The sequence below is a fragment of the Labrus mixtus genome, chromosome 18 (genome assembly GCF_963584025.1).
Source record: "Labrus mixtus chromosome 18, fLabMix1.1, whole genome shotgun sequence".
Lineage (NCBI taxonomy): Eukaryota > Metazoa > Chordata > Actinopteri > Labriformes > Labridae > Labrus > Labrus mixtus.
In genome coordinates, this window is record NC_083629.1 from 4,262,683 (window position 1) to 4,287,891 (window position 25,209).

The following is a 25,209-nucleotide window of genomic DNA, read 5'->3' on the forward strand; positions in this document are numbered from 1 at the left end:
CTCACAGCAGGCATTGGGGCGGTTTGCAGCCGAGTGCGAAGCGGCTGGGATGAGGGTTAGCACCCCCAAGTCCGAGGCCATGGTTCTCTGCCGGAAAAAGGTGGATTGCTCTCTCTGGGTGGGGAGTGAGTCCTTGCCCCAAGTGGAGGAGTTCAAGTATCTCGGGGTCTTGTTCACGAGTGAGGGTAGGATGGAGCGTGAGATCGACAGATGGATTGGCTCGGCGTCAGCAGTAATGCGGGCGTTGTACTCAACCGTTGTGGCAAAGAGGGAGCTGAGCCTGAAGGCAAAGCTCTCGATTCACCGGTCAATCTACGTTCCAACCCTCACCTATGGTCATGAGCTATGAGTAGTGACCGAAAGAATAAGATCGCGGATACAAGCGGCTGAAATTAGCTTCCTCCGGAGGGTGGCTGGGCTCAGCCTTAGAGATAGGGTGAGGAGCTCAGACATTCGGGGGAGCTCGGAGTAGAGCCGCTGCTCCTCCGCATCAAAAGGAGCCAGTTGAGGTGGTTTGGGCACCTGTTAAGGATGCCTCCTGGATGCCTCCCTTTAGAGGTTTTCCAGGTACACCCAACTGGGAGGAGACCCTGGGGTAGACCCAGAATGCGCTGGAGGGATTATATATCCCGTCTAGCCTGGGAACGCCTCGGAATCCCCCAGGAGGAGCTGGAAAGCGTTGCTGGGGAGAGGGAAGTCTGGGCTGACTTACTGCGCCTGCTGCCATGGCGACCCGATCTCAGATAAGCGGAAGACAATGGATGGATGGATCGATGGATGTTTGAAAGAAAAAAACTTTTTTGCCCTGAGGGTGTCTCCATAGGAAAAGGTCATGTTGTGACAAAGATGAAATGTTTAATCATCTGTTTCAGTTAACGAATCAACCAGAATAAAGAGAAAGGTCCGCACACTGCTCAGCTCCAAATGAGCAACTTTATTTAAAACAGGGAAACATCTCCATCCATAAGATCTTCATCAGGATAATGTGGCATGAGACAAACAGTGGCCCTTTCCGAATAGCCACAGTTCAGTAGGCAGTGCGTACTTTTCAGTAGGGAGTTTCAGTATACTGAACTTTCGTGGTCATTCAGTATGCATTTTTTGGGTCCACCTCAGTATACTGAACATTTCAGTATGGATACTAACTTCCGGGTTTCATGCAGTATGGATCGGATGCGTGCTTTCAGGAAATGAATGCCACCCACAATGCTGTGCGAAATTAAACGTAAATCGTCACGTCCACCTCCAAATCAAAACAAACGAGCATTGATTCATTTAATCTTAATTTAAAGTCCCGACTGAAATCAGATTGAGTAGGTACTTGGCAATTCGGATACTGTATCCGAATTGCCAAGTACCTACTCAATCTGTCAGTAGGCAGTAGGCAGTACCTACTATCCGTGCTGTATACTGTTTAGTACCTCTAATTGAATGGCCACAGCGCTATTGTCCGCCTCTACCTGGGAGATGGAGAACTAAAGAAAGACTTCCGTCTGTCAAGGCAGACAGTGAAGGCCTTGGTGGAGTGTCTGGGATACACCAAGGACCATGGCTGGAGCAAAGTGGGGATATATCTATACATATATATATATATAGCCACCTGCAGCAAACAACAACAACAGGTAACCTGCATACAAAATACCACTTCATATAAACCTGTTTTTAATCCCATATCAATGTGAGTGGTTATCAATTACATTTTGTGTTGTTCAACAGGAAGCTCTTCCATTCCATTCAGCTGCTGGTAGTGTGTGATCACAAATGTCGCTTCCTTAATACATATACAGGTAGAAATGAAAGTCAGAAATGTATTAGTACAGCTTACACTGCTTAAGGGATTGTTGATTTAATAAATAATTCAGTCATCATTTACTGACATTAATACCTATGGAAGGTTGGGTTAACTTTAAGTCCATCTAACACTGCTGGAGTTTCACAAGAAATGGTGTTGCAGTCATCTCACATACAATTAATGTGAATGTGGACCAGGACTCACACTTACTGTGATTTGTATTTGTCACCCAACAACTGCAATGTCATTACGTTCATGTGTGAATTTCTACTTATCTCATGATTGTAAACATTGTAATTACTTTAAAATATATTGTATAATCACAATTGAATTTGTGATGTCACATTTCAGAAGTGTTTGAGACGGGCATTTTCAACATAATCTGTCCTGTACCAAGTACAATGACATATTCACAATACATCACCCTTGTTCACAGGACTTCCAGGCTCTGTCCATGATGCCAGAGTCCTGTGGTGGAGTTCTCTATATGTAAACCGACTTTACCCCCCTCATGGCTGGTGTATTGTTGGGGATGGGGGGTATCCCTGCCTGGCTGCACCAATCAGCCTGATGACCCCATTCAGGGAGCCAGTGCAAAACCCTATTCATGCACGATACAACCGGCATCATGCCAAAGCACGGTGTGTGGTGGAAAGGGCAATTGGCATGATCAAGACGCGGTGGCGCAGCATCTTCCTCAAGGCCCTGGAGGTGAGAGACAGCATTAATGTATAAATCTAAGTACACACTAGTTGAATAAGTGCTGAGCAGTGGCTATTAAATATAAGCAGCAAAGTAATACAGGTATGGACATTCTGAGACAATAATGAAAACAAAAGAGCAGCGTAATGCAAGCTATTCAATCATGTTTACTTTCATTATACAGTTACATTAAACTTGTATTATTTCCTGTAGATCAAGCCAACCTTTGTTCCAGCAGTGGTGTTGACCTGTGCCTTCCTCCACAACCTCTCCATCAACAATGGGGATTTGGTGGAGCCAGAGGTGGAGGAGGGGGCCTTCCATGAACAGGGCGTTGACCACCCCAACCACCCTGATGATCAAATGCCAGGGGACAACATGAGGAACAGGCTGGCAGCAGAAGTTTTTGCACCTATTGGGGTCATCCAAGCACTGGAGGACCATAACTAATAATATATAAATTATCATTTCCACTACTTTTATTTATGGAGATTTAGGTTTTGTTTGTTCACATATATAATTTTTCATGAGCATGTTCACATTGCATTTTCTGTTAATAAAAGTGCCTGTTTCACATTTTGCCTATTTGGATTTCACTTAGAAGTGACTGTGTTTTAGTCATTTCTGTACAGGGGAGGGAGGAGAGACCACCACTACATCCTGGCCTGAAGAGTCAATGGTGACCGGACGTGTTATTGAAGGCCTCCGGCCCAGTGCCTCGTCCATCAGGGCATGCCATTTCCAGGATGCAGCGGTGGCCTCTCCTCCCGCCGTGTTCACTCCCGTTTTGGACACACACACACACACACACACACACACACACACACACACACACACACACACACACACACACACACACAGGCAAAATTAAAGTCATTGCAGGTGATCTCACACCTTTGGAAGGCAGCTTACTTATCCCTACCTTGTATTTTTGTTTGAGGTTCTCCCACTTGTGCTTGATCTTCCCGTCCACTTTCCCCACCAGCCACAACACAACAATAAAAGCTTATTTGTATGAGAACACTGGTACCGCCAAAGATGTAACTTTATCACACTACTTTCTGTAGATAAGTGAATTTACCTAGCAGCTAAGCTCACTTAAGAACAATAATAACTTAACGTCCAAGTCCCTTTTGGGCTGCATTCCTGCGGCCACTGAACAGGCTTTCGTTGGCTGTTCGCCAACGGATAAGGGCCTCTTGTGTCCTGTTCTGTGCCTTAATTAATTTAATAAATATACGTTACTGTGGTGTAATAGTAAAGTTGCCTGTGTTTATACGGTGACGGCATGCTAGCGTTGCCGTCGTTGTGATATTTAGCATTACGTTAGCAGGCATAACTTGACCAGCTTGACGTTCGTTAAGGGCCCAAATTATAATGTTAACCAAATAAAAATTCTACGTTATTATAATGAAACAAAAGCAAATGATGACAAATGTTGTCTGGTAATTGGTACTTACATTTATATTCAGTTTCCGCCGCCGTCAAAATACTGCGCTCCCCATTATGACTGTAAATATTGACCTGGCGCTTTGCATTCTGGGAGACAGTACGCGAGGTAGACTGGTCCGATGCATACTGTACATTTTTCCCGAATCAGTATGACATCCGGGTATTTTTGGCATACTGCGGATCTCACATTTGTTCGCATACTGCGTACTGCATTTTGGCCAAATCAGTACGTATAGTAGTATAGTACGCGGTTTTGAAAACGGCCTCAGACTATATAAAAACTCCTCACACCTGGACTTAATCAAAGTCAATCAGTTACACACACACCTGACTGCAGTGAGATGATTCTTTCATCACTCTCAATGAATACAAAGAGTGAGTGCCCACACAAGCACACAAAAAACTGTTTACAAAATGATTTTAGGAGAATACAATTGTATAGCAGCATATCACCCTTTAAACTTGGTTTCTGTAGCCTGTAACAGCTCATATCTAAGCTGCATGAGATCCTTAAAGTAGATTTTTGGGCCTTGTGTAAAATCACGCTTAGTGCACTAAAAAAAGCTGCCAAAATAGCATACAAAATCTTTTAAAATTGTCTAAACAGAAACAGTAATTGTTCAAACAGCCCTACACAGTTTACTGAGGTGAACATGGAGAGGTCTTAAGTACACGTCTCATTGAAAAAACGTCATAGTAATTATAACACAGGTCTATCCATTAGACTGTATCCTAATCCCATATGAAATATAACACAGAGACCTCTGCAGTCTGTGATCTGCATTTTATTTATAAATTCGTTAACATGAATTAATAAAGTTACCATGTTGTGTTTATAGGTAAACAGACACACTCAGGTGTCTCAGAGTGTCTAGAGACAATGAAAAAACAAATACATATAGGCCTAGTATTTAAACACAAGTGTAATATTCTTATTATCCATTTACTGTACACAATCTCACTAACACGCACGTGACGTACATCAGTCATTGCCATGGAAACGGAACGGTGACGTGAACCAGGTGATTTCAGAGCTTCAGCTCTTTTGACATTTGTCTTTCGCTTTTGGACTTGACACGAGTTGACCCGATGCAAAGTCTCTCTGCTGGAAGCTGAACTTTTGGAGAACTGATCACCTAAAAAAAAACTTTTGTTGGAGAACATTTTGTTGGAGAACTTCACCCGAGGAGAAAAGTTAAATTTTTAAAGTGAACAACCTCAGGACACTTGATGGAGGAGTACCTGCAGGCCAGATACAGGTTGTTGCTGCACTACTACGGTGGTAAGACATCTTTTACTCTCACATTATGTTTCATTATGCTCATTTATATCCATAAAATCATTTAAAACAATGTTCAGTACAAGTTTAATGCTGAATTCATACAATTGTTTAAAGTAAAGATCGACACTTTGTCAAACTGAGTGTTAGAAGTTTGAAAACCTCTCACAGATTCGTTTTTATGTGTAAAATGAATATGAGATGGTGGGAAAGTCAATATTCTGCCGGGAAATGTTTATAATGTGTTTAACACTGATGTAGGGATTTGAAAACTTTGTTATTTTGATTTGATGGCATGAATTATTCTAAATTTAATATAAAGTTTTGGTTATAAAGATGGCGACTGGGCTATTTTTCGTAAAATGCTTAAAATTAGTTTTTCTTGATCACCATGGAGACGGTGGAATTTTAGAGAGCTGACGTCAGAACGTCAGCACGTGCAGATGTAAACAAATGGACGTCTGTGTGGATACATGAGTTTGATTTTTGAAACTTTGAGCTTTTTAACACGGCTTTTATCACTGAATATTTCTGACAATTAAATACAATTTCAGTTCTTTGTCTTTTAAACTTAAATGGATTGAATTGCATATAACAACTCTGGAAGGTCACAATATTGAAAGAGTACCTCATTATAAATATCTTGGCATCTGGTTGGATCAATCCCTTTCATTTAAATTTCACATTGATACATTAACCACTAAACTACGACAAAAAATTGGATACTTGTACAGAAACAAAGTGACCTTCCCCTTAGTGAGTAGAAAGCGAATAATTGAAGCCATATTCCTATCTGTTCTGGACTACCCTAAAATCATTAGACACAGTTTATCACTCCGCCCTCAGATTTATCACTGGTGAACATCCTTCACCTTTTGTGCTGCACACACCTGGAACACAATACAAAACACATTCAAACTCAATACAATGGTTACCATGGGTCAATTTAAAAACTTGATCACAGCTCACTGTACTCATGAGTGTAAATGTTATTAACTGTAGTTACCTGCTTCCTGCTTATTCTTCTGGTCTTATAATCTATGTATTTTGTCTTCGTTGTTTTTTGTCTTTTTTGTCTCTTATTCGTTTTAATTGTACTCTCGACGTCATTGTAAATGAGGGCTTGCCCTCAATGATTTCTTGAGAATAAATAAAGGTAAAATGAAAATGAAAATGAATTCATGTTTAATAGAATTGAATAATAGAAATAGTTCCCAATTTTAAATTGAGATGTTTTTTTGTCAAACAATTGGTACTTTCCAAGGCGTCATAACACTGCCATATATTCAAAAAAGTCCAATAGTTGAATGTTAATGCGTGTTAACTCAAGTAGATTTAAGACATATTTGACTTTTGAACTTTTCTTAATTTAAAATATTTCTGTCATAGCTATCCTAGCATCTAAACAATAGTTACTTTGTCTTGCTGTTCAGTTTTAGATAAATGAAACAACAATGTCATTAAATCAAGTAGCAGGCTAAAAGCTTGGTAAGAAATGTTGGAGATTGAAATATCTGTTTATCAACAGTATACTCTAATTTTGATGGTTTATTTGAGGTCGATGTGATAATAGTTCAATCTGTGAATGTTCTGTGAAAGCATACTGAAGAATTTGATCTGTGGACATCGTTGCTTATTGACCTCAGCTTCATGTCAAATTCTTTATTTATACCGTAACTTCTCAGCATAGTGCAGGTTGTGACTTCTTTCAAACTCTCTCACCCTCAGGTGGACATCTGAACAACTTCATCGAGCGTCCCGTCGCTGAGAGGCCTGGAGAGATCATGGACGATCCTCCAGCGCCCCCTGCTGACGAGGAGGAGGAGGAGGAGATCGACGTCGTGGGTCTGGACGATGAGGAGGAGGAGGAGGAGGAGGAGCCTCAGGTGGCCGAGCCTGACAGATGTGATGTGGATGGTAAGTGGGATGATGATGGTGCTCACAGGTTTATAAATGAGGATGTTATTGTTCAGAAGACAGTACATGTTAAGGCTGTTTATATCATGGGATCTCCTCATTTAAAGTAGACTCACTGAATTTGTCTCTAAACACATCCTGCTTTGTGTTCACACAGATGAAGAGGAGATGGAAGTCGCTGCTCTGGTGGACGAGGAGGTGCTTCAGGTGGCCGAGCCTCAGGGAGACGACGGAGATGCTCCTGACAGGTTTGATCGTCCTGACGGCAGGAGAGGGGAGAGAGAGGAGGAGCTGAATGATGTCAGACCTCCCTCTCCTCCTCTGCTGCAAGAAGGTCCTGCAGCCCAAATTCCTCCTGCTGACCCTGCTAATGCTCCTCCTTATGCTGCTGCTAATGCTCCTGCTTATGCTGCTGCTAATGCTCCTGCTTATGCTGCTGCTAATGCTCCTCCTTATGCTGCTGCTAATGCTCCTGCTTATGCTGCTGCTAATGCTCCTCCTTATGCTGCTGCTAATGCTCCTCCTAATGCTGCTGCTAATGCTCCTCCTTATGCTGCTGCTAATGCTCCTGCTTATGCTCTAGTTTATGCTCCTGCGTATGCAGTTTATCCTGCTCATCCCTGTGCTCACTTTGCTGCCCCTCTTGCTTACGCTTATTTTCCTGTTTATGTTGTTCCTCCTCCTGCTGATGCTCCTGCTGATGCTCCTGCTTCTGATCCTGAGTTTCAGATCCCTCAGCTGGAACCTGAGACCCTGGGGCCCCTGACCGAGGTGGACGACTCTCTGGAAGAAGATCCTGCATCGCCCTCAACTTCCGGCTCCTCCAGGAAGAGGAAGAGGGAGGACAGCGAGGAGGAGCAGGAGGAGGGGGCTGATGCCAGGAGACCGAGGACGTCCGATGACAGCGAGGAGGAGGAGGAGGAGGAGGAGGAGGAGTGGGCTGATGCCAGGGGACCTAGGTCGTCTGATGACAACGAGGAGGAGGAGGAGGAGGAGTGGGCTGATGCCAGGGGACCTAGGTCGTCTGATGACAGCGACTCGGAGGAGGAGTGGGCTGATGCCAGGGGACCTAGGTCGTCTGATGACAGCGACTCGGACTAACTCCACTTACTAATTCTATCTGTTCTCTCTTCCTCACACCACAGGTTTCTCTCCAGAGGATGCTGCAGTAACTCTTTCTTCTTCCACTGATGACCGGCCTCTGCGTCTGGATGGACCAGTGATTCCAGGGACAGCTCTCACGTCTGGCAGGGCTGAAGACCCCTGTGGTAGCGTCTTGCACCGGGGGCATATCTGCAACATCTCCACTTTTTTTTCTGCACGGCGGCTGGGTGGACTTTTCTTTCTTTGATCCTGAGGGCGGGTCTTAGCGTCTGGCTGGGCCTGTAAGACTCCAGGTAGCCTTTGCGTCTGGCGGGGCTGTCGACCCCCCCGTGCATGTAGCCTTTGCGTCTGGCGGGGCTGGAGAGGACAGATGTAGTCCTGGTAGTGTCTTCAGATGGATTTGAGCTCCCTGGTCACAGCACTAGAGACTCTTACTGAATGAGCAGTGACTGGAGCGCACAGGGAGAGAGAAGAAGAAAACTAAAGGGAAGCTGCAGAAACAGGAAGAAACCTCAAACAGGAACCAGAACCTCACTGGTCTGCTCTGCACCAGCTGTTTGGACGTAAGAGTCAGAGCTAGCTTATAGAGGTAAAATACAGACTGACAGTTCATATGGATGGAAAAAGTAAGTACAAGTATCTGAGAAAGTGACTTGGAATAGGTAAGACTCTGGAGCTTGTCCGTTCATGAATCACTACTTTTTTAATAAGGTTTGTAGGCTCTTCAGTCCATTCATATTTTTGTCTGTTGTTTAAAAGAGGAATGCATATTTACCATCAATTTTTAACCCAGGCTGTTTCAGCACAGTGGATTTAGGAGCGTTAAACTGAATGTTAAATTAAATGTTAGGTGCAACATAATATTTATTAAAACAACAACCTACCTCTCTTCTAAGATGAACAAATGTACGTTGTTATCATGTTTTAGTCTCTAGAAACGTAATTGAACAGGCCTAGATGATAATATTAAGAAGGAGAAAGTCATGTGTCAATAATTCAAAGATAACCTTTTGTCTTATTAAGCTTATTGTCTCACTCTTCTTACTTCACCTGATGACCTGTTTCCTTTCACTTTGGACAGCAAAGGTGAGTATGACTTTCTGAAGAATAACACGTGAGGTTGAATAGTTTTATCATAAAAATATAGTTGTCTGACATCCTTCTGAAGTAGTAAATGAAGAGAATAATTCACCTTGTGTAAGCTTGTTATAGCTTTTGTTATTTAATAACTCTCTAATACTCTTTTCTTTTTTCCACCAGCTGATCGGCTGCTGATCACTGGACAACCAAAGGAGAGTATGAGCTTTTAAATGCAGTGAATCTGCTGTAGCACACAATGGAAAAGGTTTGGTAAGTATGTGTTGGATGATGCATGTTTAGGTTTGGTCCTGCTGCTGAAACTCTGACAGAAAGCTTCAAAGAAAAGATGAGTATCTGCTTATTTATTATGAGCAACTTGGACGAGTCTCAAATATCAAGACGATGCGTTTTTACTTGTTAAATTAGAATATGTAAAATTAGGCTGCATGTATAAACAAGCTGCACATTGTATGCTGCTTTCTCCAAAGGCGCTCTACCTGAGCTGCTGCAATTCTCATAATATGGGATAAAAATGAACTGAGAGATGCTCTTTTTTTCATATGGAATCATTTGTTCAATATTTTAAAGTTTGATTTTTCTTCCATTTTTTTTACAGAAACCAAAGCTCCTGAAGAACCTCCTGACGTTTCCACGACAACAAAGAGGAAATGCTCTTCCTGACATGATGAGAGAGATGACCGACCACAAGACAGAGAGCAGAGGCTTCATGCTTCAGTCCACAAAGTAAATAAGCTGCATTTTAAAGGATAAAGTCTAAATCTTTGTAACGTGCCTATTTGCTCAATTTCAATATTTATGACAAAAATAATCATAGTTAAACTACAGTCCATTGTGTATTCATGGTTTGTTTTTTTAATTTCACAGAGAAGGACTATTCCTGAGTCTTTGGTTCTCCTGAAGCTCCTGAGGGTGGACATCAGTCAAACATCACAAAGACGACATCACACAAGCAGTTGGATGTGAGGACGCTCCAGCACCACAACAGTCCACTGAACACACTGAAGCACCGTCAGCTCCAGACTTTCCCCTCTTTACTTCAGTTTGATGTTTAACTCAATTAAATAAACCAAAAACTCAGACGTTTTTAAAAAGATCCTATGTCCTGTGAGATCCTTCAGACTTATTGAATTTCACTTTAGAAAATGTAAACAAGTTCAAGGTTACATGAAATTAGACACAGCTGAATTGTTGTTAAAAAAGTTGTGTCACATGAGTACGTTTGAACAGGAGGGAATCACATCAGAAATGTTCTTAAGCATTTCGGAGTGGAGCAAACTGAGAGATGTTGTCATTTAGATATGCACGAAAGGTTTTTCATAAATACAAACAAACAGAAGAAATGTTTCATAGATAAGAAATGTCTTGTCTTTCCTTTATCTCGTCTGATGGCTCGTTTCTATCTTGCTTTGACTTAACATGTTTGACTGATTGGTCTTCTTTTTATTTCTCTCATTCTTACTGATGGGATACTTTACCTTGGTTTTACTAAGGCCCTTTCTCTTTGAAGCACTGTTGTCACTTCATCATGTTTTGTCCTGTGCTGTCGTTTGTATGTATAAGGAGGCGGACTCACTCACTGTAAACCAAATCTACCTACAGGTACCTTAACTTACCTCATCTTACACACCGTGATAAGCATGTTAATATGAAGAGTAAACAGTGCACAGCAAAAAGTAGTTACAGACATCATTGTCATTTGAGATTAAGTAAAAAATGAATGCAAAGAGTATTATATATCGATAAATATGAAATGTAGGCTTATACTAGAGCTATATGCATTAAAAAAAGATAGATATATAGATACTTTATTGATCCTGAGGGAAACTCAAAGCATCCAGTAGCAGGTTACAAAGACGTACATGAAACATTTGTTACAAATTAAACCACAAAACCGACGCCCCCCTCCCATACATATATTAACCTGAAAAAAAGATTTAAAGAATACCCCTAGATGAATCAAACTTAAACTGTGCAATTAAAAATGTACATAACCCGTGCAGGGATAAAAATATATGTGAAATTTAAACAAGAACCTTTAAACAGTTGAGGAAAAAAATCTGTAATTAGACCTGAATATAAAAAATAAAAAGTGTTGACCTTCTGAGTTGTGTTGTTTCTATATGTACAGCAATGTTTAAAAAGCAGATAGTGCAAAATTATCAAAAAACAGAAAACAGAAGTATAATTATAACCAAATGCTTAATGTTTAAATTAATTAAGAAACATTTAAGACACATATATATTTAAACTTTAGTTTTATAACTAGTTCTACCAACAACAACAACAACAAACATTTAGTCTTCAATTTGAAAAGTCAAAGCATCTGGGATCTGACAACATCTCTGTCAACTTGGTTATCACCTTTGACTACAGTACCCAGCATGCATCACCACTTACATTCGTCGGCGCGAGTGGCTGACGTAGCCCCGCCCCTGATACTCCCTTCCTAGCATGTTTTCGACTGCAGAGGAGCACAGAAAGCTGTGAACAGTCAGTACAGAGGACTTTGGAGCTGTCAGAAATTTAAATCATGGCGATTAACGGAAGCATTAGCTGGCGCTTGTTTTATAGACTCAATAGTTTTACACATTTGAAACCTATACAATGCCTAAATGCGCACTATCAGCGACTGTATTCCGGTGCGACGCAAAAGGAAAATGAATTTGAACTTAGAGACTCGACTTTATCAGCTACCAACTTTTCTGCATCGAGACAGGTAATACTGACTAACAGACACTACCTATAAGTTTTTTTTTTTTAGTTTCTGAGGCCCAACAGCAGGAGAATAAGTGGTGTTATAGCTAACCCTTTCAGTGATCAGATCATTTAGTTCAGCTCAGGAATAAGAGCCGGATCTTTCTGCTTCCAAACGACTCTTCATTTTATGATTCAGTCAGATTTAGAAATGTTTTGACTATTAATGAATTATGTGCAAAAATATCAGGTAATGTATTCCTTGGATTATACTCAGTCCCATGGTTTATATAATACAATTTTTATACTTTATGTTAAGTATGTTTGATATAAAAAAAAAAAACCTAAACAACAATATATTTCATTTAATTCTCATGACATAAAGTGAAAATGCATTTTTATCCAGCTTAATTTAAAGACCAGCTCAGTTTATAGGAGTCTTACCATGATTGGCTCATCATCAGCAAAGTGAGTTTTTTATTTCACACAATATTTGGTCCATTTGTCATGCTTTCTCTTTGTTTACCTACAAACAACAAGACGATCTGTGGTCAGCTCAGGGTACCAGAGAGGCTTTACCAGCTGTTACTGACTAAACATTAACCTTAATAATTCATGCTCATGAGCCTGGATGAAAATGGATTTGTTAGATACAAAACGATTCAAAACCTGTTAGCAGATTAATGTGATTGTAGTCTTCATCACAGATAGAAGTTGGTATCCTCAGTATCTGGCTATGCAGTTCGTTTAATGACCATTGAGTCTCATGCTTACCTGTAGGCTGATGACCTCTGACCTAACTGGAGCTCACTGTTGACAGTCAAAGGTCAGAAGCCATACACTTAACCATGGACTCTGGTCCCTCGACGCTCCCTCTCTTTATGACCAATGAACTTCGTTTTGAAGTTTTGAAGTCACACTCACAGCTGAATGAACCTCCCTTCATTGAGGTGTAGTGGTTAGATACAGCAACAACTTTTGGGATGACCCCCCCCCCCCCCCATAGACCATTCCGGGGAAAAAACAGGAAGTTGACAAGCTGCCATTACTGCTTTGGCATCTCCCTTCAGCAGATACATTTAACATCAAGATAAATAAAAAACTTTAACTTTATTCACTGTTGATGCAAAGGACCAAGAACTTCTTCAGATGGGGGTCAAGACAAGAAAATAATAACTACAATAATGCTATAATAATAATAATAATAATAATAATAATAACTCTGCCCTCTCTGAGTGGTCTGTAGGTGGTGCTTAGTCGTTTGTCACCAGGTGAATCATGAAATGATCTCGTATATAACGTTTGTAATGATTACATGATGCTCGCTGATTGACAGACCAGTTGGATTCAGTGTTTCACGATGCTGTTTGACCTCAGACATGGTCTATATTTACTCAAATTCTAACCAGAAAACAGTCCAGGCTTAACTTCTGAATCTGACCGGGCTGTGTATAAACATTAATATATATATTCTACCTGTCAGAGGAGATAGGGCTAGGAAAATAATCTTTTAATACCAGTTTAAAAACACACATTTACAAACAGTCTCATGTGCGAGTCACTCATTGGAGGTTCAATGTTTTTTTAAAGTCTTTCGTCGAAGATTTTTGTCATTTCTTTATTTCGTTCATGATGTATTTCATTATTTAACACCTTCATTTCTTAGTTTGTATTCCTGCTTGTCAGTGGGGTTTTTGTTGGAGCCACCCTCTTTAGGACTTTTGTTTCTATTTCTTGTTATGCTTCTTTAAATCTAGCTGTGTTGTTTTGTTATTGGATGGAGGTCCACATGTAGACATTGGCTTTTATTATAATAGAGTGCTATGCTGATGCACGGTCACTGACCCAACATTCAGTTAAAGGCAGGGTTGGTCATTTTCTCCAGACACACTTATTAAGATTTTGGTTGAAACTTCGACCAATGTCTGCTGCGAGGTACTACTTTGATGAACCAATCATGCCTCCCTGCTCGTTCTCTAACCCTTAGCCCACACTCAAAGAGCGCCATCAATGACGGAGTTTACACTGTGAGTTTGTTATTGGACGTTGTGAGTAGTAAAATAGTCTTATGTATTATGATAAAGTTTAGTGTTTCCTTACTGCTGAATGAGACTTGAGACGACGTAGTTTCTACACAATGTAAGCGATGAGCTGAGGTCCGCCTCTGGAGCAACGGCGCTCTAGGTGAGGGGGTGTGGCTTTAGAGGGAGCGCAGAGGGGATGCTACTTTCAAAATCATGCTAGTTTTTCGAAAAAATTACCAACCCTGCCTTTAAGCCTCAATATTCTACCAATAATCTTTAACTAGACATTAAAAAGGATAAAAAAATGAATGTAGAAATCTTTCATTTGAAAGAAAAAAAAGACACATCATGTTCACTGTACCCTCATTATTCCCAGAGTGTCTGACATTGTCCTGTTGTCTTTAACCCCAGGAGACGCTAGGAGACAGCAGCATACTTCCCTTTTCAGCGTTTTTGACGGACAACTTTGGCCGGCAGCACAGCTACCTGAGAATCTCCCTGACTGAGAAATGCAACCTGCGCTGTGAGTACGATCCCACTGGGCCATGTCACAGGATGCAGGTTCTTCTCCTTCCTGATACCGCCCTGATAACTATATCTTTAATGCCTCCAGTACAGTCTTGTGTATCAATCCGTAACTTTATCAGCCTTAAAAAACAACAACTTTTCTCTCAGGGAATCCAATCTTCTAGTTAAAACAAACAGAAGCAGCGATGTCTGTGCTGACATCAGAGATGGTTAAGAACTTTGCTGCCACCATTGATTTATGAGAACCGCCACCTTCGACTTCTTTCTTAGAGCAGTGAACTGATTTCAGGTCATTTATCATCTTTTTTGAGAGCAAACAGTTCTGAGCTAGCAGACAACATACCATCGGTCAGATCTAAATAAAGAAGTTTGTGCTCTAGTTTAGTGTCCTCCAATGCTTCAGTGCACACAGCACATTAGGAGAGGCCTGTGTTACCTCAGATTGTTTCAAGGTAATCCTCTTGTGTGTTTTAGGTTAGGATTCCTTCAGTGTTTATCTTTAGAGAGGTTTTTAAATAGGGACTTCATTATCTGAAGGCGTATGCTTCACTCCTCAACGATCAGATCAGGTGATAAAAGCTGTAAAAAAAAGTAGAGATATTAGAAAACGAATCATGAGAAGAGTGTTTTCTTTCCGCAGTAGGAATGTTCATAGCTGCTTATTTCCTCATGGATTAAACAAAAAATGTAAACACAGACTAGTCGACTAGTCCAAAGGTAAGAAAACACTTCTTGTGCAGTTTTCAGACCGAGTAGGGTCACGGCCCGGTCTAAAACAAAAGCGTGTCAATGTCATGGTTTGCTGACCGGGTTAAACGTTAGCAGTGTTTGTACCAGCAGCCTTCGGTCCTTCCAGCATGTTAATGTCCACATGCCTGTGCTGAGTGTAGTTACATATTGCTCCAGTCAATTTGCTTGATGATGGATTAATGTTGTATCTTTCTAAAATATAGCAATGAGTCATTTTACCTGCTTTCTGTAAAGTGGAACATTTGTTATGAATTGGTGCTATGCTAATATTGACACACAGTACTTATTGAATGAATGTGAACTTGTTGATGGAGTGACACCATCATCACATCTTTGAGTATCCTCCTTACGTTTGACCTTCTTCCATTCTTCAGGTCAGTACTGCATGCCGGAGGAGGGGGTGAAGCTGACGCCCCGGGGCCAGCTGCTGTCCACCTCAGAGGTGCTGACTCTGGCTCGCCTCTTCGTCCGGGAGGGGGTGGAGAAAATCCGCCTGACTGGAGGAGAGCCTCTCATCAGACCTGATGTGCTGGAAATCATCGGTAAGGAGCTTGTATGAAACAGAGTTATGAGGGCCTTCATCAGACTGATATGCTGCGAGGAGGTAACGTCAGTTTAACAGTAATCATTTATTAGCAGCTGCTAAGACATTGTTAATCAAAAAAGGATATAATTGAGCTTTGAATAAGGAGCATAAAAACAGGTCAGGGGTTCAATCCCCAGCTCCTGCAGCCACATGTCCAATGTGTCATTGGGCAAGACGCTTACCCCCGAATTGCTCGCACTTTGTAAGCAGCGTATAAATGTGTGTGTGTGTGTGTGTGTGTGTGTGTGTGTGTGACCATCCAGAGGATATATCAGTGTTTACTATCTAAGGCCATCACATGATTCAGTTAATATCTTATCAATTCTAACTTTTCTAACTAACGTGAAGAGAGAAAAGAAAAGAGAGGGGAGGAGCTGATTCTCCGTTGATGACCTCAGGTTAAGACATACGGGGGGGGGGGCTAGATTATGGTAGGGATAAATTATGATGCATCTTCGGCCAATTTGCATCACATCGCATCGAGAATACTCTCACAGCCTTAAAAATATGAACAAAGCAATGTGGTGTGACCACTCTATAATATCTTAGTAGGAAGAGAACCCGAGTCTACAAACAGCCCCATAAAGATCAGTATTTATCACTGTGTCACATGTCAGGCCTCTGCTGTGACCTCACATGACCCTGAACATTTACTGTAGTGAATCATTCACATTAAGAGGAACGAGAAGCCGGAGTCCGCATCTACCGTGTGTGCTGGTTTGATTTTCTGACACTTTGTGAAAATAAGTGGAGTAGAAAATGAGATTATAGGCACGATATGAGAAAAATATGCGATGGTCATAATGATCTGGACTGCATATCAGCCATTACTCACAGCTTGTGTCTATCTGCTGTTCTCCATGTGTGACACAGGATCTGTCTTTGCAACATGTCTCTCATGAATCCATAAAACATCCAGAGTATTGTTTCCCATCACTACATGTGCACCGATTAATCTGAGGGGAAGCTGATAGCTAGCTTTAGCTTCCTCTGACTGCATCAAAATGGAGTTCATGAATGGCGTTTAAAGCCAGCTGAAAGTTAAACATGCTGAGTGAGAAATCCTCTCTTGTTTATATAAATGATTTTTCTTTCATTTTAATGTGATAAATTCAGACATTTGTAATTGCTACTGTTGCTAATTGAAACTCAATTAAATGCCCGGCTCTAACTCAGTCTATAGATGGCTTTTATTTATCGAGTCGTGTCGGTCACTCACAGTTGACGTGCGATCAAAACATCTCAACTTACATTTCAAGTTTTTGCAAAAGCTGCTGGGAAACCAGACATCAGGCTGCAACAGTTAAAGCAAGTGAAATCCAGGAGGGAGTCATATGTTGAACGTCTCTATTTCTGGAATATAACTGACTCAAATATTTAGCATCACAGTTTCCTCTCTGTGTTCACCCTCTTCCTCCTTTCTCCTGTTCCCATTTCTTTCTCTACGTCCACAGCAGAACTGAGGAAGCTGGAGGGCCTGAGAACCATCGCAGTGACCACCAACGGCATGAACTTGGCCAAGCTTCTGCCTAAGCTTAAAGACGCCGGACTCGACCTGATTAACATCAGCCTGGATTCGCTGGTCCCGGCTAAATTTGAGTTTATTGTAAGGCGGAAAGGTACGAAAGACTATGTGGGTTCATGTCATGGATGCATTTAAGAGAACAGTGTGCATAGACAGATGTGTGAAAGATCCCCCCCCCCCCAGCTGTGTGGGCACACTTCCCTACACCATGCTTGTGCCCTTAATTTAAATTAGCTGTTGCAGATGAATTTTCTACACATATGTGCTTTAGGATGGCCCACAAGATTGACTTTTAGTTCAAGAAAGGATGGAGGACATATCAAATAAGAAACATCATGCCCGTCTTGTCTCTATGATGTGCCTCCTTATCTTATCTAAAAAGGGCTACAGTTGGGCCCAGTGAGGTCAGTAGCTGAAGGAAGAAAAAGAAAAGAGCCCTGGCACAAAGAAAACAATCAATGTCTGAGCCAGCCTTCCTCCATTATTTTTGAATGTTAAGGTTTTTAAAAGGTTTAGCAGCTGTCAGACCTGTAGGTTTAGAGAATCTTGTCTCTTAGCGTGTGAAGGACTTTCATTACACGACATTTAGGGATTTCAGTTGACGAAATACAAGCCTCACTGAAGAGAAGCTTCCTGGCCAGCGTCTGGTTTTCTGAGTTTTTTAAGAGATGAAAACAAACAAGGGCTCTGACCCTTAGCAGTACTGTGCTGATAAAAAGCTCTGGCCGCTTGTAAAGGAGTACCTTTAGCTCTTTACATATCAGTGGTTATGGATCCTTTATTAAATCATGTGTAAAGGCAGTTAACAGTGAAAGCAGAAGCCTGACATATCGGACTTTAAAGACGACAATGTTTGATAAATATTGAAATCCAATTTGTTCCCCAGGGTTCCACAAGGTCATGGAGGGTATTGACAAGGCCATCGAAATGGGCTACAACCCTGTCAAGGTACTTAGTTCATCCATTTAAAGTTGTTTTTACCCCAGAAGTGTTTTCTATACTCTATACTGTTTTGTTTGTTATTACATTGCAACCTTAAAGTGGTCTTTGTAAATGGATATCTTAACATGTAGGATGAACAGGAAGGATGAGAAGAAGAGTGCAGTTGTCTAAAATGTGGTCCTCATTGAGCTGTGTGTCGTGTGCTGCCCCCTGTAGGTGAACTGTGTGGTCATGCGAGGCCTGAACGAGGATGAGCTGCTGGATTTCGTGGCTCTGACGGAGAAGAAGCCTCTGGAGGTGCGCTTCATTGAATACATGCCCTTCGACGGTGAGTGCTTACTTTCCACAACAGAGGGCTGGAAAGGTACACATAGAGAGAGATCGTATTACTGAGTCATGTTTACACATCGTTTACATTTTACTTCGGACATTTCAATCTGAATGCAGTATGGAAAGATGGTGTACTGATGTGCTGGATGGATTGTTTATGAGCTGAAACATGTAGTATTATATGCTTTTTCTCCCATTTATTTCAATCAATAATCCAAACTGCGCTCCTGTGATGATGATGGGCTCGACAGGGGCTATGCCGTTTTGTGAAGAGACCCCTAGCATCAGGGTAGAGCCATGCTTGAGTTGGGCACACAGAGTCCATGTCAGACAGTCGCTTCCCCTATTCACTGAACAAATATGTGTGTGTTGTGAAGAGAGCGAGCCGATGTGCACGGGAATATTTGCGTGTGTTTCATACGTTGGCATTGTAAACATTTGTGCAACTTTGAGTGGATTTTCCTCTGAAGTGCAAGGCCTCATCCTCTCCCCATGCAGGCAACAAGTGGAACTTTAAGAAGATGGTTAGTTACCAGGAGATGCTGGATCGTATCAGGCAGCAGTGGCCCGACCTAGAAATGCTTCAAACTGGACAAACAGACACAGCCAAGGTCAGTGCCTCCAACTGTACTCCATAACTCAAATACTCATTTGCTGCCAATACCAACGATTATTTTACTTTGGAAAACTTAGGATCATGTCAACGACATTTATTCTTGATAAAGCTGGGATATGTTTAAGTATTATTCAAAGAAATTATGTTTTGAAAAGCGGTTATATCTTATCACCGGACATATGTAAAGAGCCAATCGATGACTTTTTCACTGGTTTTGAATAATTGAAGCCTTTGTTAACTGCCTGACTCTCTTATTTGTCTTTAAACAGACATTTAAAGTGCCAGGCTTCAAAGGCCAGGTTGGATTCATCACCTCAATGTCGGAGCATTTCTGTGGCTCCTGCAACCGCTTACGCATCACAGCAGACGGCAGCCTCAAGGTAAAGCTACCGCTCTTTTGATGGAGGGTACCCAAATGAAAGCCCACCGTCCAGTCAACTGCCCAGAGCATGTTGGGATACAAAGCTTTTTAACAGCTCTCTCCTGAAACCTGTGGGCTGCTGGTTTGTTTGAAATGACTTCTAAATTTGAGATAAGTGACAAGCAGAGGTGGACAGCACAACTCTGGGTGAATTGGATGTCAGTCTGGTGTCACAGACCCAATCCCAATCTCCACACCCACTGACTCCCAGACTAGGGACTTTTTTTATTTTTTTTAATGCTGCGCATCGGCTGAGCTAGTGGGGGAGCACAGCGCTGTGTGTGTGAATATCTGACTGTGTGTCTGTGGAGCCCCAGATGTGCCTTGCTCTCTAGCGCTTGTGAATTCACAAACTGGGACACCAATATTAAGCCGCCGCCGAATCTATATGAATGTACAAAGATGACGTAATAATGGTTGAGTTTAGTTACTGCGCTGTTGCAGAAATTAGTCTGAACAGGACTTTTGACAAAGCACATTTTCCCTCAAAGATTACTTTACAGCCCGTCTCACAGCTTTTTGTACAAGCCTTCATTTATTGTCCTCTCTTCCCTCCTTGTCTGTCTTCGTTCAGGTGTGTTTGTTTGGGAACTCTGAGGTGTCCTTGAGAGATTTCTTGCGCTCAGGATCATCAGAGGAAGAGCTTCTGCACATCATCGGAGCAGCAGTGGGCAGGAAGAAGAAACAACATGCAGGTAGACTTGTCTTCAGACACACCGGGGTCGGGGTAAACTTCCACATGAAATGTTACAATCTTCTGTTTGCATCTCCAGGAATGTTCAATATCTCCAAGATGAAGAACCGGCCTATGATCCTCATTGGTGGGTGACATGGCTGTACGTACAAACCTCTCACACTCAGATTTTTCCATCACTGCCCAGTCAGGATTTTCTGTAAATACCACTGTATTTGCAGCCCTTTCACATTGAAATATAGACAATCAAATGTACATTGAACCAATGACAGATACAATCTTGATCGTATTCCTACATGTTTGAACCTCAGCTCTATAATTTGGGGTCTAAATGACAAACAGGTACAAAAAGCTGTGAAATTAGATCGCTTCAACCAGCAGATGTGACACTGGCTGTCATTTTTGCAACAATTTGTTTGCATGAAAAACACTGATCAAAGTACTTCCATTCCAACTTTATTACCCCAAAGTCATTTAGATCTAAATACATATAGAAGGATCAGGTGTTACCATATTAAAATAGCTCTTTACTATGGGTATTACATCTTCATCTACATACACACTTTCTTGTTTTTAGCATTGTCCTTCACAGATGCTCCTTTTTCCAACAGGTACCAGATTCCAACCGCCTATGTCACAAGACAACCAGAGAGATTTCCCCATTGTTTCCCAGCTTACAAACAACACAGTCCTCTCTGCAGACACAGCTCCTCACATGTGCGCTTCAGGAGTCCCAGTGAGAGAAATGGATTTATTGTGCCTTCCACACTGCACTCGTTCAATACAAGGAGACTGTTTTTGCTCCTCTAGGACCCAAATGAGTGGGGGAATTCATGCCTGGTCAGAAATGAACAAAGAAACACCTAATGTGACAGAAAACATCCAAAGTGAAACACTTCTTCCCTCCTCTGAGATTGCTGATAGTCTCAATTTCAGCAAGACTTCAAATTCAACCTCCCACACAAATATCAGGAGAAGCATTAATGAGGACTGTCTCAGGTACGCAATAGCCAGGAGTCCTAACGTTCTGAAGAAGAACGTACTCAGGACTCTAGGAACACCTGTTTTTTGCACACTAATGAATGCCAAAATGAATGTAAAGCACTACAATGTTAGACTGTGCCATAATAAAAGCTCAAGTGAAGACCATAGTCTTAAACTCAGAGATCAGAGTAGGTCAAGCACAAGTGTCTCCAACACCCACCAGATTGAAACCACTGAAGCCCAGCTGACGCACACAGACGCCCAGGGCCGTGCCTCCATGGTGGATGTAGGGGGGAAAAATCCCACACGGCGAGCGGCCACAGCCAGGGCCACCGTCGTCCTGGGCCCCATTGCATTCCAGCTGCTGAGGGACAACCAGCTGGCCAAGGGTGATGCCCTGGCCGTGGCACAGTTGTCTGGCATCATGGCTTCCAAGCAGACCTCAGCCCTCATCCCACTCTGCCACCCGCTCCCCTTGGACCACGTCTCTGTCACCTTTCACCTGGATGAGCTGCAGGACGCTGCGGTCATCACAGCAACGTGTCGCACTACGGGAAGGACAGGGGTCGAGATGGAGGCCTTGACAGCAGTTTCTGTTGCGGCATTGACCGTCTACGACATGTGCAAGGCCGTGAGCCATGACATCGTCATCACAGATGTCAAACTGGTCAGTAAGTCAGGCGGGAAGAGGGACTTCCATCGTCACCCGCAGACCTTCCCCCTCAACAATAAATCCTCATGAAGAAAACTGAGAATCAATGATTTGTAATCTGCATGAAGAAGTGCACCTTTTTCACTTGATTTGATGTATGTTCTACAAGCTGAAGGTAGCGATCAGAAAGAAGAAAATATATAAAGTTATAGAAAAAATGAAGAGACCACTGCAAATAGTTCTTAAATCAACATCTCTATATGCATAGAAGGCATCCTTTTGTAGTGTCTGATAAAATTCAACGGAGGCACACCTCATTATACTAATTGAGGATTTGGTGATCACCTCACAAGCCATTCAATAAAGCTGAGCTGCTTGAATTTTTGCGTCAAGAGTGGTATAATGTCCCCCAACAGCAACGTGAAAGACTGTGTGGAGAGCATGCCATGACACATGAAAGCTCTGGTGGGACGCTGGTTTAACTCGGTTGGTAGAGCAGGAGTCCCACATACTGAGGCCTCAAAGCCTGTTTGACACCTGACCATGACCATTTGGTACACGTCATTTCATTCTCTGTCTCTTCTCAGCTTTCCCTGTCCAATAAAGACAAAAAGGCTGAAAAATAATCTTAAAAAGAAAAAACAAATCAGAAATGGGTTGCACCAGTTGTGCATAAATCCAAGCATAGGTTAGTTCCCACTGGAGATTACATCCCTCAGAAATGATTGTGAAGTGTTTTAAAGCCTTGTGCTGTAGTTGATGATTTGACCACTAGATGTCACCATTGTTTCTTTACACCAGCTGTACATTAAGAATGTAGTTTTTAGTTAGCTGTTAAAGCTGGCAGAAACAGATAAATGGGAACAGAGGAGTGTGTGTGTGTGTCTCTAAAAGACCTCTTCTCACCTGCTTCATGTTGCTGTAAAAAACTTCACTACATGTCTGAGCATTTGACATTTGGGGTTGACTCGACTGTAGGAAATATAACAGTAACTACTTTCAGCATTCCCCTCCAAATCTACGGCATGAAATGTTTAGACTTATAGGCTATACTTTACTTTGACCTCTTTAGTGCAAACTGGAAACATGATAGTGAGGTGACCGTTCTATACCCATTACTCTTTACATAGTTGCAGATAAAGAGTATAAGAGTAGAGTATTAGGGCCACTGAAACATTTTTTGGGGGGTCCGTTTTTTTGTTTTTTTAGGTCTGACTGAGGAAAAAAAATCAGAATTCTGAGATTAAAGTCCGAACCCTAAAATGTATTTTTCCGTGGCCCTACTCCTCTTCCGTACAAATAACACATAAACCTGTTCCCTGTCAAAGTTTTGTGTTTGTTAATTTGCTTTTTGTGCTAGGAGATATTAATAAAGTAATTTCATAATTATCATTTGAGTCAAATCATTGATTTCTAAGGTAGTAGTTGCACTCAGAGGACTTTGGTGGGAACAAAAGCACACCAAACCCCAAACCGAATTCCGACATAATGTTGCATTGATAGACTTGGTCCCAATTTTTTATTTTTAATGCTGTTTATTATCATTCATTATTCATTGTTGTTTGTGTTGATCGATTCTGTTCAGTGTTTTTTTTTACGTGAGATTTTGTGGGAGAAACCAGAGCACCTGGAGTAAACCCTAACACACACAGAACATCCAATCTCATCAACACAAAGGAGGACATTCATGTGCCGCTAGCCGCTAATGCCTCATGGTGACTCGAAAAGGGAAATAGAAGAGGGGAACAGAGTAGAAAGAGAAGAAAGGGACAGGACAATGATGTCTGTTAACCATTTAGGTCTTTCTGGTCAGCAATCTTTTGAACTCCAAGTCTTGCCTAATGTACTTGGTCTGCACAGTGGCCAATCTCCTCAAGGATTCTCGAGACTCCTTAGAATGGTAGTTGTAATTCTCGGCAAGCTGGGGGCAGGACTGTCCTTTGAATGTGTTCTTTGAGTTAGTAGATGGCAAACGGTTTACCAGCGGATTGATCCATTTGTTGGCTCTGTTAGATGGTGCCGTCTTGTTCTGTTTTAAACACTTTGTGGTGCTCTGTATATCTCCAGTGTCATATTGACCCTGACTCTTGGGTGTCAGAAATTGAGAGACAGTGGTTCTGCTTTAGATGTACCTCACCTAGCTCTTCAATGTGAGCAGTGCCAGAGTTATGCAAAGTTTTCTCTGTACCATTTGCTTGATGCTGAGACAACTCTGCACTAGCAGGAGAACACTCGGCTGAAGTTTCTCCAGCCCTGAAATTGTCTCTACAGGAAGTGGATGTAGGACTTCTCAGCCTCCACCTGTCATCCCATTTGTTAAATATTTTAGTCTCCTCGTCCAATGATAGAAAGGGGTCATATTCCTCCTGCAAATCATCTTTCTTCTCTTCTTCTTGCTTCTCTATGCTGATGCGTGATCTGAACATGAGCTTTTTACACTTTACCGGCTTGTTATTAGCAGTAGATCTTTGCATGCACTTCTCCTCCCTTTCTTTCAGTTTCTCAAGTTTCAACCTAAACTCCTCTGCACGCAGCCTCATCATCTTCTCTATGTCATGCTTCTTTCTCATTTCTGCCAAGACTTCTTCAGGAATTTTGTCAAGCTGATCAAACAGTCGAAACATACGGCGCTCTATACTGGTCATTTTCTCCAAAGTGTCGAGAGTGTTAAACCGAGTGTCTACTATGGTGCGATACACATCAGTCACCCTCATACCCAGAGCTTCCAGCAAGAGATCCTGGTCATCTTTAGGTATTGAATCATGGAGCTGAACCTTGCGTTTGAGTTGGGCACCTCTTTCTTTGTATCTCTTGATTTGATCCTTTACTTCATTTAGCTCAGAGTTTAGCTTCTCTTCTTCCACATTAAATGCATTTACAGTTTTCTCTGTTTGCAGACGAAACTCCTTCAGCATTTCGTTGTTTCTGGTGACGCTCTGACACAGGACTAGGTGTAGCTGGACCAGCTGCTGGCTCTGATCCACAATCTGCTTGGGATCAGATAGCATTTTCTTTAATTTCTGCTCAAGTTCTGAACTGTCACCATCCAGTTCAGAATTTTTGTTTTGGGCCGTGGACTGTCCAGGCATCTCCCCACCAAGGCTGCACAAGGCCTT

General features: G+C 41.9%; 1 protein-coding gene across 2 annotated transcripts; it reads left to right on the forward strand.

The window, feature by feature from the left end:
* Window positions 1–11,790: 11,790 nt before the first annotated feature.
* Window positions 11,791–23,483, forward strand: mocs1 (molybdenum cofactor synthesis 1). 2 transcript variants are annotated; one of them, XM_061062468.1, is made up of 11 exons: window positions 11,791–12,063; window positions 14,477–14,588; window positions 15,718–15,885; window positions 17,384–17,548; window positions 18,341–18,402; window positions 18,613–18,724; window positions 19,225–19,337; window positions 19,612–19,722; window positions 20,338–20,458; window positions 20,537–20,584; window positions 21,069–23,483. In XM_061062468.1, the coding sequence occupies exons 1-11, from the start codon at window positions 11,878–11,880 to the stop codon at window positions 22,181–22,183; spliced, it is 2,313 nt and encodes a 770-aa protein (XP_060918451.1). In that variant the 5' UTR covers window positions 11,791–11,877; the 3' UTR covers window positions 22,184–23,483. The 2 variants fall into 2 exon arrangements, with proteins under 2 accessions (XP_060918451.1, XP_060918452.1); XM_061062469.1 differs by having other exon boundaries at window positions 11,793–12,063; window positions 20,537–20,599; window positions 21,069–21,201.
* Window positions 23,484–25,209: the final 1,726 nt, after the last annotated feature.